The following is a 16,401-nucleotide window of genomic DNA, read 5'->3' on the forward strand; positions in this document are numbered from 1 at the left end:
CGCTTTAAATTTGTACCACTATTTCTTTTGTTAAATTAAAAAGCACTTCTAACTTAGCTGCTTTGTATTGGGCAGAAAAATTGAAACAGTCATCAACTTATGATGGAAATGTTGGATAAAATGTTGCACTTTTGGGTCGCATAAGTCAGCAACAACATTGAGTTATGTTGGGCAGCTCTCTTCAAACTTCTTAGGACGGAAATAATAAGGTGTTATGCGAAAGCTAATAAAATAACATTTCAACAATAATAAATCAGACAACAGAAGAGGAATACATCAAAAGAAACACAAATATTTAACGTGGTTCGGTCAATTAACTTACGTCCATGACGAAGATGAGCGATCCACTATATAAAAAAAATACAAAATATCGAGAAAATAACCTCATAAAAAGGAAAACACAAGCGACACACTAACACTTATGAGAAGGAAGGATTCTCAATTTATAGAAGTCCAAATATTTTCCTTCAAAAGATAGAAAAACCAAATATGGTAAGAAAATCATGATAATCACCTAATAAAAAATGTGATTTTTTTTCAAGTAAAAATGATATTTGAAAATTAGAGTTGTGTTTGGAGATGAATATAATTTTGGGTTGTTTTTGAATTTTTGTAAGTGATTTGAGTGAAAATTTTGAAAAACAGCTTTTTGGAGTTTTTTTAATTTTTGAAAAATTTCAAAATTCATCTTCAAGTCAAAATTGGAAATTTTATGGGCAAATATTAATTTCGAAAAGAAATTAAATTTTTTCGAAAAAAATGCAAAAATTCATATGTCCAAACGGGCTCTTAATATATATAAATAATATATTCGAAATTTAATAAGCAAGTTCAGAACACATAAACTTCCCGTCTTTTATTTTATCATTGCGTCATGTAGTATCTATAGCCTAGTAGTTCTTGTCCTCATTCTTTTAAAAATCAAGCATGATATATCCAGGCATGATTCCTCTGAAACCATATCTAGAGTCTAGAGACATCACCAACGAGGATATATATACAAAATATAGTGCAATATGACATACATATTGGATGAAGATTATTTTCCATCCTTTTTGAGGTTCGTCTAAATTTCTCATCATGACTTCAAATACAGTACATCATTTATTAATTTCTTTTTTCACCTTAATTACATATAGTACTCCTATATATTATAACTATAGATATGAATCTTGGTTTCGTTTATTTTCTTGTCTTGTCAATTTGAGACATGCGTGCTTGCCTTTTCTAGTCACTATACATAATCAATCTTACTTTTTTTGCTTGCTCTTTTGTCTTATTCTTTGATAAGCTTTTAACGGTTAAAAATGTTGATGTATGTATAAATAACGAAATTTCTGACACAAGGCTTCAGCTAGTGACGTCTAGCTTTAATTTGCCCCTCCAACAATCCAATTGAGGAGTCCAAAACCTAAATAATGACTTTTGGGACTCAAAATACGTTTCTACAATTTTTTTACAAAAAATTATTTTTCTACTTAAAACGTAGTATAATATTATATTTTACTTTAACGGAATTTTAACCGTTAAAGTAAGCGCAGCATACGCTTTAGTAAAATGCAATATTATAATGCGTTTTACACCTTCAATTTAGACCCCCCCCCCCACTCCTCCATTAAAGCAAGGCGCAATATTATACTGCGTTTTACTTCTTTTTTGGGCTCACTAATAAGTGTTCTGTGGTTAACTGCCATAACTTCAAATATATAAAGCGCGGTATTATACTACGTTTAACATAAAAAAATCCTGCACCCCGAGTTAGGACTTGCCTTATTAAAGGCGTTAGGATTTTATGAAAATCCATTCAAAACTTTCCTTCAAACTTCCGTTCATACTTCTCTTCTTGTTATCAAACATATTTTTATAATGTCTGAAGAGCCAAAAATAAGGGTTTCATTATATTGGGGGTGAGGTTGTAATGGAGAATAACTCTGTGAGGTATAGTTCACCTCCACAGTATCATGTTAAATTGCCGCTTACAATGGAGTACAATAAATTGGTATCGTTGTTACGTAAAAAAAAATGGGTGTGAGGAAACGTTCGGTGAACCTTAAAGTAACCGGTAGATTTCCGTATTCTGTGACTCCGCAGGGGTTTGCTTATTATTCTGAGTTTAACATCAAAGATGATGAAACTCTTAGAGATTTTTGCGGATTCCGGATGAATACAGGAAATTTATTGTAATAAAATTATTGGAAATGGACGTCAAGGTTGAAGACGTTCCCAATAATGAGGGTGTGCATAGTAGGGATAACCCCCAGTCATCGGGTGATTATTCTGGAACAGTTTTTGCCGGACAGATTCCTGATGAAAGAGCCTGCGTTGATTTAAACTTATCACCACAGGCGAATGAGCAGCGAGGAAATAATTTTTCGACTTTATATAATCCACAAGACGATTGATAAACTTCAATTTTTCTATGCTTTAGCGATGTTTATTTTATGTTTGAATTGGATTTGTATTAACACTCATATTTTTCATATCGGGTACCGTTCGAATATGAATTTTACAAGTTATGACCCCGCTCCTAGTTGGAATATGTGTAGTTCTGGCGTGTTGGACCACAGTGGTCCATCCGGGAGTAATCACCAACAAGAAAATATCCATCATGGAACAGCAACACAGTACGACTTGTAAGTAAAGTGATATAGCTATATGTAAAGTATTTATTAAGTTGAGTAGCTTATCATTTTGTTCTTTTTGTGTAGTGAAAACGAGCAACTTGATGTTCCTGACCTCACACAGTTGCCCATAGACGACATATTGACTCGTGATTTGGCAGATGCACAGAGTCAAAAAGATGATAGTGATTATGACAACAATGCCGATGAGTCTGGAGATGACACACACTTCCCTGATGAGGGTGATGAGGAGGAGGAAGTGAATGTCGAACCTGAGCTGACGAGGGAGCATGCTCCTCCACCTCCCGTTAGACCAAGAGTGTACGAGTCACACGTGTCGTTTTATGAGCGGAGTATTCCATACTTTGATAATTTTCCAAGTATGCCGGATGTGGATTCACTCACAAGGGATGCTGACGAATTTCGGCCAGCAATGTGGGATGAGTCTAGACCAGTAGTGCTGGCAAAGGGCATGTATTTCCCGATAAAGCTCTCATAATCAGGGCTGTAAAAATCTACAGCGTAAGAGAGTGTCGTGAGATGACGGTAAAGGAGTCAACTATGGAGGTATACAAGGCTGTATGCCGTAGAGACTTTATGGGTTGTCATTGGATGTTGCATGCCAGCATGAAGAAATCAGAGTTCTGGAAAGTGGGTAAATATATTAGCACCCACAGATGTGAAATGGACACATTCAATGAGAATCGCTTCAACTTCGATATAGAGTTGATTTCTCTTGTCTTGATTTCATACTTGGAAGTGTCCATTAGGTTCAAGATTAAAGAGTGTATTACAGCCGTCCACCAGGATTATGGGTGTACTATAACCAAAAGAAAGGCATTTCTCGGGCGCAAACGTGCCTTTAAAATTATTTATGGTGACTGGGATAAGTCATTTTCATCTCTACCCAGGTACATGGCCGCACTGTAACACTTTAACCCCGGGACTATTGTTGAATAGAGGCGTGAGTGGAGTCCGGACAGACCCCTAATATATTTTCAACTATGTGTTCTGGTCATTTAAACCAGCAATTGATGGTTTTGTGCATTGTCGTCTGGTAATTTTCATAGACGGTACTCATGTCTATGGAAAGTATGATATTAAGCTTATGATCGCAGTTGCAGTAGATGCCAACGGACAAATATTTCCACTAGCTTTTGCCATTTGTGCCAATGAAAGCGAAGAGACATGGACGTTATTTTTTGAACCACTTGAAGCAACACGTTGTCAAACAGCGTTCAGGTATTTGTCTAATATCTGATCGGCATGGTGTTCTGTACGACATTTGCCTGAATGGCAGGAACCTTATACATACCACCGTTACTGTGTGAGGCACCTGAAGGCCAATTTCTAGAAGAAATATCACGACAAGGCCTTGCATGATTTAATATGGATGGCTGCAACTGAGCACCAACAGTGCAAATTCACGAGGTGCATGGAAGCGATCTGGCAGTTAGATCCACAAGCCTATACTTGGCTGATGGGCCATGAGCTTCAAATGTGGACGTTGCATGCTGATGGCGGCAGACGATGGGAAACCCTGACTACAAATGTGTTGGAGTCATTCAAGGGCTTATTGAAGTCTGCACGTGGATTGCCTGTCACTGCCATGGTCCGGATGACATTCAAACAGATTACAGAGAGATTTGTTGAAATGCATAGAGCTGCATCGGTATTGATGGACAGGAGTGTTCAATTTATGCCAATACCGATGAGAAGATTTGAGAAGTACATGAGGCGAGCACATTGGCATTTATTTATACAGTACGATCACGACCGGGGTGTTTTTGAAGTTTGCACCACTATCCGCAAACACCAAGGGAATAATCTACAGATGGTGAATGAAGCCAGCAGGTTTTGTTCATGTGGGAAATGGACCATCTACCACATATCGTGCGCATATGCCTTAAAGTGCTTTCAACAAGTTGGTTTAGGGGCAACCAACTATGTTGATAGGCAATACAGTGTTGCTGCATACGTAGACACATATAGTGGGCAGTTACAGCCATTGGGTACTGAGCATTATTGGCCGCCAAAACCATTTAAAATGGTGTGTAACAAGGACTATTTGTGCAAGCTGCAAGTGCAAAAGAGAACGCGTATAAGGAACCAAATGGATGTTGGTGATACCGTTTATGTGCGTAAATGTGGCATATGCTCGCAAACAGGATACGAATGTCGTAAATATCCTTCAGCTGGTGTGGGTGGCGGTGGTAATCTAACTCCTGGTGCAAGTTTGTTGAATGTACCCAACTATCAAGGATACACCTAGTGTTTTGTTTTCGTAATATTTTTTGTAATAAGTGTCTGTACTTGTGTATGTTGCAATATCTATCAAATAAAATTATGTTCCACAATCTTGTTACATCTTATTTTTAACATGACCTTTTGAATTGGGATGATGATATGATAGTCCAACATTCAACTTATTGGTGTTAGTAAAGAAGACCAATCTGAAGATTGAAATTTCATAACATCATATTCGAAGAGATAAAAGCGCAACAACCATAACTAAAGCAACATACATAAAAATAAAAGATAATAAAGTAAAAATCAAGACATTGTTGTTTCGTTTCAGAAAAATTGAATATGTATAGCATGGTAAAATACTACGTTTTGTGTGTTGTCTTGTTGGTCTGAAAAGTTGACCGACTGCGCAAAAGTTATTTTGTTTCAGAAAAATTGAATATGTAGAGTGCGGTACAATACTACATTTTGTGTGTTGTATTGTAGCAAAAAAAAAAGCTGAACCGACTGCACAAAAGCTGTTTCATTTCAGAAAAATTAAATATGTATAGCGTGGTACAATACTACATTTTGTGTGTTGTCTTGTCGCAAAAAAAATCTGAACCGACTGCGCAAAAGCTATGTCATTTCAGAAAAATTGAATATGTATAGCGCGATACAATACTATGTTTTGTGTGTTGTCTTGTCGGTCTGAAAAGCTGACCAACTGCGCAAAAGTTGTTTCATTTCAGAAAAAATGAATATGTATAGCGCCGTACAATACTACGTTTTGTGTGAAATCTTGCCTATAAATAACGGGTGCATTGTAGTTATTTTCTGTGCTTAATAATAACCAAAAGCAAATATTTTCATAAAAGCAAGGTTTTTTTACGTTTTAATAAATGTCTCAACCCTTTTATGTCCCAAGGTGCGAGTGCGGCAAAAAATGCATGATGCACGATTGTTGGGAAGAAGCTGGACGCCGCTACTGGGCATGTATGAACAAGTTTTATAGGGTTCCCGACAAACCTGTTTGCAATTTTGAGGTATGAATTGATGAACCTTATCGGCAGGAATACTACAAAGACAAGTTGTATTTCTTCATAGTTTGTGTTTGAAGTAGTGGGAAAAAGAGCGACAATTCAAACGAGAAATTGCGGAGTTGAAGGAGAAATTCAAGGAGGTGGAAGAAGAAAAAAATAAGTTGGAAGACAAATTTAAGTGGTTGGAGCAGAGAATACTAGGCGGTCGCGACTAAACAATGACATATACGTGTTGAGCGTAGTGGTGTATCTTTATGTTTCATGTGCATGTGTTTTTATTAGTTGTACTGAATTATGTTATGTTAGGTTTGCTATGTTTGTGTTTGTGTTATAGTGTTAAAATAAAATTGTTGTTCAAATTGTGTTAAAATAAAATTCTTGCCATGATTTACATAAAATACAAAAAAAAAATCAATGAGTTCCACAACTTGTGTGCTTCAATGCAGCCGCTGGCCTGAGGCGCATCCTCTGTCGTCCAGGTACACTATCAGGATCATCCTCATCACGTTGCCTTTTTATGTGAGGATGCACAACAGCATGATCGTCAATAGAGCTGGCAAGATCGGTAGAAGGGGTTGTCGGTCCGTCAGCAACCTACAAAAAAATTACTAACCTTAGTATATGAAAATGTATATTAGTAATGTACGTGTTAAGTCAAAAACATTTTCTTACCATGGTCTCATTAGGCACCTGAATATAAGCATCCGTGGTATCCTCATTATCGCATAAAGTGGGCTCCGTGATGGGCTAGGACGAAGCCTTAATAAGAAAATTAAAAATTAATTTATGGCAAACCATTAAAATACAAATTAAAATTTAATAGTAATACAAATATATCTGCGCCTGTGATAGATCTGCATCAACCGCCGGGGATGAGCCAAAACTCAAACTGCGCCCACCATCCACGTCTCAGGTCAGCCAGTCCTCAGCTGTGGTAGATGGTCCTAAAAAAACTGCTCTACATCTTCATCGAATGTACCCGTGATCAACAATGGATCTGACGGGGTGACCTGTAATGCTGACAGCTCCAGCTGAAGGTTGTACGACGGTATGCTACTGGAAGGCTCGTCTAGCTGAGGGATGTAACCCGGCTGATCATCTCCAATATCCTCATCAGGTGCCTCCACGCCGTCCCCCACGACCCCGTTGGGCACCCCTACCTCGTGGGGCAACCCTGGATCGTACCTGACCCCTGCCTCGTGCGACAGTCCTACCCAGATGGTGATGCTCTAGAGCCACATACTCAGCACCATGATCTAACCTCTCATCCTCTCTGACTCGCTGGAGTGTCCGGAGAGCCAACTCTACCACCTGCAGGGCATACTTAGCGACTGCAAGATTGTCGGCATGTTGCTGCATCTGCAGTCCCAACCGGTAGAATAAATGATGACCAATAGCCTACACAACATTTAAAATATTAATTACATAATGCTATATCACAGTTATAAGTATGGGTTCCAATAATAACATACCAGTGCCTTGTGCCTCCCGGCGTATGGTATGAACCAACCGCCAGCTTGATGAATGGGTTCCCGATCATCAGTTAGGTGTGATGGCGGTACCATGACGTATACATCTCAATAGTCGCCGCCTGGATCTATGAAGGTGGTTGTGGAATCAGGTCCTCTCGCTACTCCCAAGTATAGACCTGCGCCTCTAGCCATGCTACAAATGCGTCATCCACCCTCGAACGATCATCCCACTGATAATGTGTAGCCTCCTATATAGGCTCCCTCGGTATAGTCTGCAGATGGTCAAACTGGCAAAGTACCCGCTTTGTGGCATGATGCTCCACAATATCGAGGCACATCAGTGGGATGGAAGTGCTCCAAATCAGTCGGCCAATCGAGCAATAATCGGGCAAGCCAGCTATCAACTCGTCGTTGTATGATGTCCAGATGAACTATCAAATAATAACATAAAAGTAAGTATGCGCAACACAAGTGAATTTATAACAAGTAAGTTTAGGTACATATTTATCTGTGCGGCCTCTAGCATATCCAGCACATCCATGACAAGGGGAGATTATGAAGAGCATCAATGGCTCGGTAGTTTCCATGCCGGAGAACCCACCTCCTAGCTAGAGGGAGTAACGGAGGTGCTACATCCGAAGGTAATGGTGGTAGAGGTGGCTGCAACGGCAGGAACCGCTCCCAGGTCCAAAACTAACATACAAGGTCGACGGAAAATTTAAGAGTCATTTTGACTGTATAGAATTGGAAGAAATGAAAAAAGTATTCGAATATGTTGTCACCTGTAGAAGCGGCAGAAAACCACATACGTCGCTCTGGGTGCCCATGCTATCCCGACACCTACTCCTCTACAGGTAAGCAAGAACAATAGCATCCCAGCTGTACTGGGGTAACTCATCTAGCTGCTGAAGATGATGTAGAAATCGCATACTCACTAGATTTTTCGAAGTGTTTGGGAACAAGACACTCCCAAAAAGAAGGAGCAGCGCCAACCTCGTGTACCAGTAAATATGTTGATCTTCTATCTCGCCGGTGATATCGGGGTGCAATACCTCTGAATGCTGTCTAATAGCTGTCACAGAAATAAGACTACCCCCTGAAGCTGCAGCCTCACCTCGTGGCCTGAAACCAGTGAACTGCTGCAACAAGTCCAAATATTGGGCATGCATCATAGATCTCATATACTGAGGCAGTGCAACAGCCAATCCATCAGCAGGCAGCCCACATAAAACCTGAACATCCTGAAGTGTGATGGTGGCCTCGCCAATAGGCAGGTGGAAAGTGTGTGTTTCCGGTCGCCACCGCTCTATCACTATCGTGATCAGAGACCAATTGAGCCACAGCCGCCCAATCTCAAAAATCCTATAGTAGCCTGTATCACGCAGGTGTTGGACTACGCGGGAATGGAAACCTCTCTCCCTGATAAAGTCCTACACATCGTCTACTCTCCTGGCGCGGAGAATCTACTCCACTAGCTCTCCCTTTCATACGTAGGCGGACCTGCGATCGCCCAGTAACACTAATATCTCATCCGAGATAGGTCCAGGATGAACAGGCAACACGTCCATGTCGTCTACTGTAAATTAAACAATATTAATTGTGTGTTAGTTTTATTAATTAATAGTTAATTATTTAATTGGACAAAGTATATATCTATGGGTTCCAGGCTCGATATTTGAGGTCCAATAGCACCAAGCTATCCTAAATTCTTATGTGTGTCAATTTTAATATTTTTAGAATTTTATTTGTGTTATAATAATTAATATTTAATTATTTAATTGGACAGAGTATATATCTATGGGTTCCAAGCTCGATATTTGAGGCCTAGTAACACCAAGCTATCCTGAATTCTTATGCATGTCAATTTCAATAATTTTAAAATTTTGTTTGTGTTATAATAATTAATATTTAATTATTTAATTGGACAGAGTATATATCTATGGGTTCCAGGCTTTATATTTGAGGCCCAGTAGCAACAAATTCAAAAATAGCCAGATTTACAACTGGTCGTTCAAAAATAGCCCAGTTTCAAAAGTAATCGAAATTTAGCCACTTTTCATGTAAAGATAAATCCGAGCGAAAACACTGTTCAAAACCCGAAAATACGCCAGTATATTATGCTGGAGTTCCAGCATAAGTATACTTGAACTCTAGCATATTATACTAGAGTTCCAAGATAAGATGCTGGAGCTCCAGCATAATATGATGGAGTTCCAACATAAGTACACTAGAACTCCAGCATAATATACTGGAGTTCCAGCAAGTATATCAGTCCAGCATAATATACTGGAGTTTGGAGCACCGATGCTCCAGTCTCCAGTATATTATACTAGAGCTAGTAAAGTATACCGGTTCAGCATAATATGCTGGAGTTCATACACAGGTGCACCGAACTCCAGTATATTATGCTGGATCAGTTTCTATTGTAGCAAAATAGTGATTATTTTTCATTGACTTAGTAAACGTTGACTATTTTTGAATGACCAATCCGAAAACTGGCTATACCGTGCTATTTTTACACTATCCTGAATTCTTATGTGTGTCAGCTTCAATATTTTTAGAATTTTGTTAGTTTTATAAATTAAATAATTAATTTTTAATTGGACAGAGTATATATCTATGGGTTTCAGGCTCGATATTTGAGGCCCAGTAGCACCAAGCTATCCTGAATTTATATGTGTGTCAATTTCAATATTTTTAGAAATTTGTTAGTTTTATAAATTAAATAATTAATTTTTAATTGGACAGAGTATATATCTATAACTTTTTTGCTCGATATTTTATTTGACAACATATATTAATTTGTTAGTTCTGTGTGTTTGTTTTATAAATTAAATAATAAATTTTTTGTAAAGTGTAATTGGATAGAGTTTGTAGTTAGTAGATACTTAAACTACAAAGATTCTACGCTAAAAAGCTCTATATTTTACTGCGCTAAAAGGCTCTATATTTTACTGCGCTAAAAGGCTCTATATTTTACTACGCTATAAGGCTCTATATTTTACTACGCTATAAGCAAATAAATAATCTAAACTAAATAAAACCAACAAACAAATTTTAATAACATAACATTCACGAAATTACATATAAAACAGTAAAAGAAATTTATGAACATTATTAACAGGAAAAATTATTTCTCAACTTTTAACTATTTTTTTAAACACTAATAATTTAATACGGATAAAAATAACATACAAATTTAATCGCAAATAAAACACAAAACAATGTGGAAACACATTCAAGACAACTAAACATTATTATTATACGAGTTTCGACATAAACTAAATCGGAATACCTCGATTTATGTTTTTAGAAAAGTGAGAAAATTGAAATTTTAAGCCCGAAACGAGGAAACCACAAAATCGAAGGCTTGGGTTGTATGCGGAACCTACAATCTTCACTTTTTGTGTGACGGGTGGGGTCCACTCGATTTCTTTTTAAATAATTGGGGGGGGGGGGGGTGGCGAGGGGGACCGCTACTTCAGAATTTAAAAATGGGGGGTTGGTTTCTGGTTTCTGTCGTGGGGTAGAAGGGGACTGTTTATATTTTAATAGGTAAAACGTAGTATAATACTGCACTTTAGTAAAACAAAGTATTATACTGCGCTTTACTCTAACGGCTAAAATTCCGTTAAAGTAAAGCGGAGTGTTATACTGCGTTTTAGGTAGAAAAGTAACTTTTTCTTAAAACAGTAGAAACGTATTTTGAGTCCCAAAAGTCATTATTTAGATTTCGGACTCTCCAATTGAGTGGTAGCTCATAGATAGAACAATGAAATCGACTAGAAAATTACCACCAAGCTCCACCCTAAATCAAAGATCTCGAGTTCAAACTTTAAGAAATAGAAAAAATTCTGATAAAAAGTGTTTCCCCTTTAATGAGCCTTACATAATGTAAACCGAATTAATCGAGACCTCACAATAGAGACAATAGGTGAGAAACGAAAAAAGAAATATCGACTAGAACAATTAACTTGTCGCTCATTCATAGAGATGTTGTCTATTTCTTTGGTAGTAGAAAAAATTGGTTTTGGACATAAATACAATTCAGAGTTGTTTTTAAACTTTTGTGAGTGAGCTAAAGTGTAAATTTGAAAAATAAAAATTTGGAAATTTTAAATTTTTAAAAAATTACGAAATTCAATTTCAAGTAAAATTTAAAAAATTTATGGCCAAATACTGATTTCGAAAAAAGTGAAAAACATTGCCAAAAAAGTGAAAATTTTCTTATTGCCAAACGGGCACTAAAGATATGAAGAAGGGAAGAAACAAATAAACAAGGATTTTAGTTTTTATCATTGATAGTGTAAAAAGTGTAGGTTGACAAGTTACATTATTAAATAACACATAGTTGACATTTAAGTGACTTGATTCTGTAAATATTATTTATGTTTAGAACAAACTCATAAGAAAATGATCATGTTTGATAGCTGCTTTTGCATATCGTCTTGATAAGTTTACATGTAGCACTACAATTTAACAAGAAATAAACTATAATTATCCAGAATACAAGGAATAAGTAGACTTCTATGAACATAGTTTGCTCGCAAATTCAAGAATTCGAGCATAATCCTAAGGCATGTACTAACACGAGAATCTCATCAATGTCAATTGACAAATGACAACCTTCATATAGACAGAAAGGTCTGAGAAGAGTTTAAGGATATCTGCAATCATGTTACTATAAATTGCTGATTTTCCTAATACCATCTTCTTTGCTTCTGCTGATTTTCCAAATAGACTACCTTAATGGTATCTGACATTTGGGAGGATATTCTAGTTCCTCCTTTTCCCAATTTAGTTTTGAAGCAATGTTTTCTTGGCTCGGAGAGTACTCCTGCAAAAAAAAATATATATCCATAAGGAGTTGAAAACAACAAATACGCGGCAGTCCCAAACAAGCTGGTCAGCGTAACATAATATTTACCTCGAGTTTATTCATAAGTTCCTTGGCAGTAGGGGCAGATACAAAAATTTGGCGCGCGTTAGGACAGACGAAACCTTCCTCCACAGCTTTGTCAATGAATGTCAAAAGGGAATTGTAGTAACCATCAACATTCAATAGTCCTACTGGTTTATCATGGATTCCAAGTTGAGCCCAAGCTATAACTTCAAGAAGTTCTTCTAGAGTTCCATAGCCACCTTAATCAATGCAATATATTTCATCAATTTAGGCTAAGTAAAAATATTAGCACACAATGGTACAACTTCTAACCTTCAAAGAAACACTAAGACAACCTACTTTTACTGTTTCAATTTGAAGGTAAGAACCACGAGTTCTCTTTGGAAAAAGCATTCAGTTAAAACTACAGTACCACCAGAGACAGAGCCAGATATAAAGTTTATGGATCCTGAATTAACCATCGAACCCATAACTGGTTTAGTTTTTGGGTTCATGATTAAATAGTTATACACATCTAATGGATTTTTAATACAAATACAAGGTCTAAACAAAAGCTACTGAGTTCATCCGAACCCATAACTCATACGGTAGCTCCGGCCCTGAGTACCACACTTCAAAGGACCCAATTTAGGACTTCAAAGTAACATCAATTCAGTTAATGCTTGTATTTATGGGTCTAACTCATATACACTGATGTTGTCAATTTTTACGCTATCACTATAATTTAACTTATTATAGCAAGTCAAAGAAAAAAAGAAAAGATAAGGGTGAAAAATGGGCAAGAATCTTGGAAGGGAGAGTGAGAACAAACCAGGTAAAGCAATAAAAGCATCAGAATGTTTGGCCATCTCTGCTTTCCTCTGGTGCATATCTGCAACTGCTTTCACCTCTCCCACTGTTTCACCAGTTATCTGCATGCCGTACACCACTATTATTAGTCTTTGTATAACAGAAAGAATCAAGTCAATGCAAAAAATACCCACACACCAAGTCAATCCAAACCACTAAAAACTTAGCTTCTCCACACATAAAGTGAATATCTCAATAAAGGATTGGTAGGGGTCTCTTCTTTGATACAGGGGATGGGGCAAACACATAAAAAGGCAGCCTGTGTACTAAGCTCCCGTTATACGCGGGATTCGAGAAAGGACTGGATCAGAAGGGTCTAGCATACGCAGCTTTATACTGTATTTCTGCAAGAGACTGTTTTCACGGGGTCACCCGCAACCTCCTAATACATAGGAGTAACTTTACCAGTTACGCCGATACCCCTTCAAGGTCAAGCACATTGTCATAGCAAAATTTAAACATAATGTAACAATAGTAGGACAAAATTGAAAGAATATAAAATGGAACAAAACGACAAAAGGAAGGAGAACAAAAAGGAGATGATGAGGTTTCTAACTTCTAAACCCTTGCTTTCATCTTGGGGAACTGATGTGAGGGCAAAGGCAATAAATGTCACTCCCTATATTTGATTCACTGTTTAATTTGAATATTCATTTGATTGGAAAACTTAAAAATGGACCCATGACATGCTAAATCCACCAATATTGTGGGGGATTAGTGGACTCAACATTGCATGTGGTCAAGCTGTATAGTAGTAAAATTTCAATGACTGAACAAGCCTTGTACTTTTTTTTCTATGAGTTCGAGCTCTATGTACTAACAATTAATTACATGTAAATTTACATGATACACATTAATTGGTAACCTAAAAACGATAGTAATTGAGCAATTATAATAGGTTAAACTACATTATTCGTGTAAAAAATAAATCTTTACACAGTTAATGTATACCACTTAAATCCTTTAACTGATAGAGTACTTATTCTTTGATTCTTGTGAAATTTCGTGCAATTGTGAATTTTTGAACATATTTGGTATTTTACGACGTAGAAATACGAAGGGAAGCCTTGGAGCCACGGTTAAGTTGTCTTTATGTTACCTAGAGGTAACAGGTTCAAGCGTGGAATCAGCCATGGATACTTGCATCAGGGTAGGCTGCTTACATTACACCCCTTAGGATGCGGCCCTTCCCCAGATCCTGCGTGAACGCGAGATGCTTTGTGACCCGGACCGTTTTTTATGATGTAGAAATACATGTACAAGAACATAGTACCACTGATTTAATTTTAGCTCCTTTTTTCTTTTCATTTTGATTTGATGTCTAAAGTAGCAAGAGGACCCTATCTTCTTACAATGAGGGGGACCAGAAGAAAGGAAAAGGAAAGGAAAGGGGACAAAGAAAGGGATGGATTTTTTAAAGAGAAAAATGGCAAGCAAAATAAACCACAAACTAGCAAACTAAATACTAACAAAAATCCCATCTTGCACTTTAGGGATATGCCCATGCCGACAAGTGCAAAAACCATGTCCAAAGATAATAAAGGTGAGGTAGAAATTCAAGTAATAGCCTACCACACGATTGAAACACAACTACAATTCAAAAGAATAAGAACCAAATATACTAAATATCTTTGTTTCTCCTTTCCCTCCTCTCTTATGCAAGCAGAAGTTAAGAAAAAAACTTACAAAATGCTATAATATGACCAAAATAAAAACAAAAACATACCTCTCTAGGCATGAGAGTCCTTGGAATTACTCTGTAGACAAGAATATGATAAAAAAAGATAGTCAGGGACCCAAAGGTGTGATAAAAACTAACTATAGTTAACAGAGGTGATTAGTCCAATCAATGTCAAAACTAAAAGCAAGTGGTTCACATTTGTGCTTTCATGTTTAGGTGAAAAAGGAAATATATAAGTCAAAAGATTTAACTTATATACACTAATATGTAAAGATTTCATACGAGCAGTGTATTTTAACTGTTACAATAGATAATGACTTTTTTTTTAAGATTACGAATCTCACTCTTTTTATGAATAGTTGTTTGTACGTAGATGATCTAATAGTGTAAAAATGTGTACAAAGTTTAGCACTTGCAAAGGCATAACTCACCCAAGGACATGACGACCACCGTTGTAAACAGCTTGAGAGACCAAACCCATCAAACCAATGCTTCCTCCTCCATAAACTAGGTCTATGTTTCTAGATACCTTGTATACAAGCAAAATTAATAATGTCAGAAAGCTGAAGTGGACATCATACATAGTCCTTTACAGTTTTAACCTGGAAAGTTGAGGTGGGGGTGAGTAGTATATATAAAACTGGCCCTTCAATTCCTAAATATTACTTAATGACCAATGAAGGGTGCTTTGGCATAACTAGTAAAGTTGTTGTCATGTGACCAGAAGGTCACAGTTTTGAGATGTGGAAACAGCCTCTTGTAGAAATGCAGAGTAAGACTGCGTACTATAGACCCTTGTGGTCCAGCCCTTCCTCCGACCCCGCACATAGCAAGAGCTTAGTGCACAGGGGTATTTTTTTTACTTAATGACCACTACTTGCGTAACATCAAAGAAATTTTTCCAAGAATGCTCTTTTCAAGTACAGAGCCTTCAGAAATGAATTCATAAGAAAGTGAATCAAGACTCAAGGTTCCCATTTAGTCATGCAAGAAATTATCCCCTTAAGCTAAATTTACATGCATCATTATGTGGTGTGTGTGTGTGGGGGGGGGGGGGGTGATTGTGGTATGTCCTCCTAGCTAAATTTAAGAATCAAAGAAAGATTAGGACAGAGGGAGTAACAACAACTAGAATTAGGTGCAGAGTAGGAAACATAGGAAAAAAAACAGAGCATTTTTCTCACCAATTCTTTCCCAAGCTCAACTGCAGCATCCTTATAGCTACTCTTCTTGCCAGGACTACTCCCACAAAACACACAAATCTTCTTAAACTTTGACTGCATCATTTCCTTCTCCATCTCCATTTTCTTCTCTAACTTCCTTCCTTAATTTTCTATTTGTGATTGTGGTTGCTTAATGCTTAACTACTTGGCTTGCTTGTGTATATATTGAGTGTTAGTGATAGTGGCCTTTTTGTAGTAAACCTCCAACATTACACCCCACACACTTTGGGGGGGGGGGATAGGTTAGGGCCCATTGGGGGGTAGTATGCAAATATCCATTCATTCAGACAATACCTTCCCATACCCTACTTCAACTTTGACAAGTAGTACTAGTACTTAGTATTCTTGCAATTTTCTTACTAAATTGTCACGTGTGCCTACAA

The 16,401-nt window shown here is 37.3% G+C and overlaps 1 protein-coding gene across 1 annotated transcript; it reads right to left on the reverse strand.

Moving 5' to 3' along the window:
• Positions 1–11,768: 11,768 nt before the first annotated feature.
• Positions 11,769–16,192, reverse strand: LOC104216423 (cytokinin riboside 5'-monophosphate phosphoribohydrolase LOG1-like). The gene is made up of 6 exons (XM_009766486.2): positions 15,980–16,192; positions 15,227–15,324; positions 14,841–14,871; positions 13,077–13,176; positions 12,290–12,504; positions 11,769–12,199 (listed from the first exon to the last, which is right to left on the reverse strand). The coding sequence occupies exons 1-6, from the start codon at positions 16,097–16,099 to the stop codon at positions 12,104–12,106; spliced, it is 660 nt and encodes a 219-aa protein (XP_009764788.1). The 5' UTR covers positions 16,100–16,192; the 3' UTR covers positions 11,769–12,103.
• Between the last annotated feature and the right edge of the window lie 209 nt (positions 16,193–16,401).

Source organism: Nicotiana sylvestris, chromosome 11 (assembly GCF_000393655.2).
Source record: "Nicotiana sylvestris chromosome 11, ASM39365v2, whole genome shotgun sequence".
NCBI classification, from domain to species: Eukaryota; Viridiplantae; Streptophyta; class Magnoliopsida; order Solanales; family Solanaceae; genus Nicotiana; species Nicotiana sylvestris.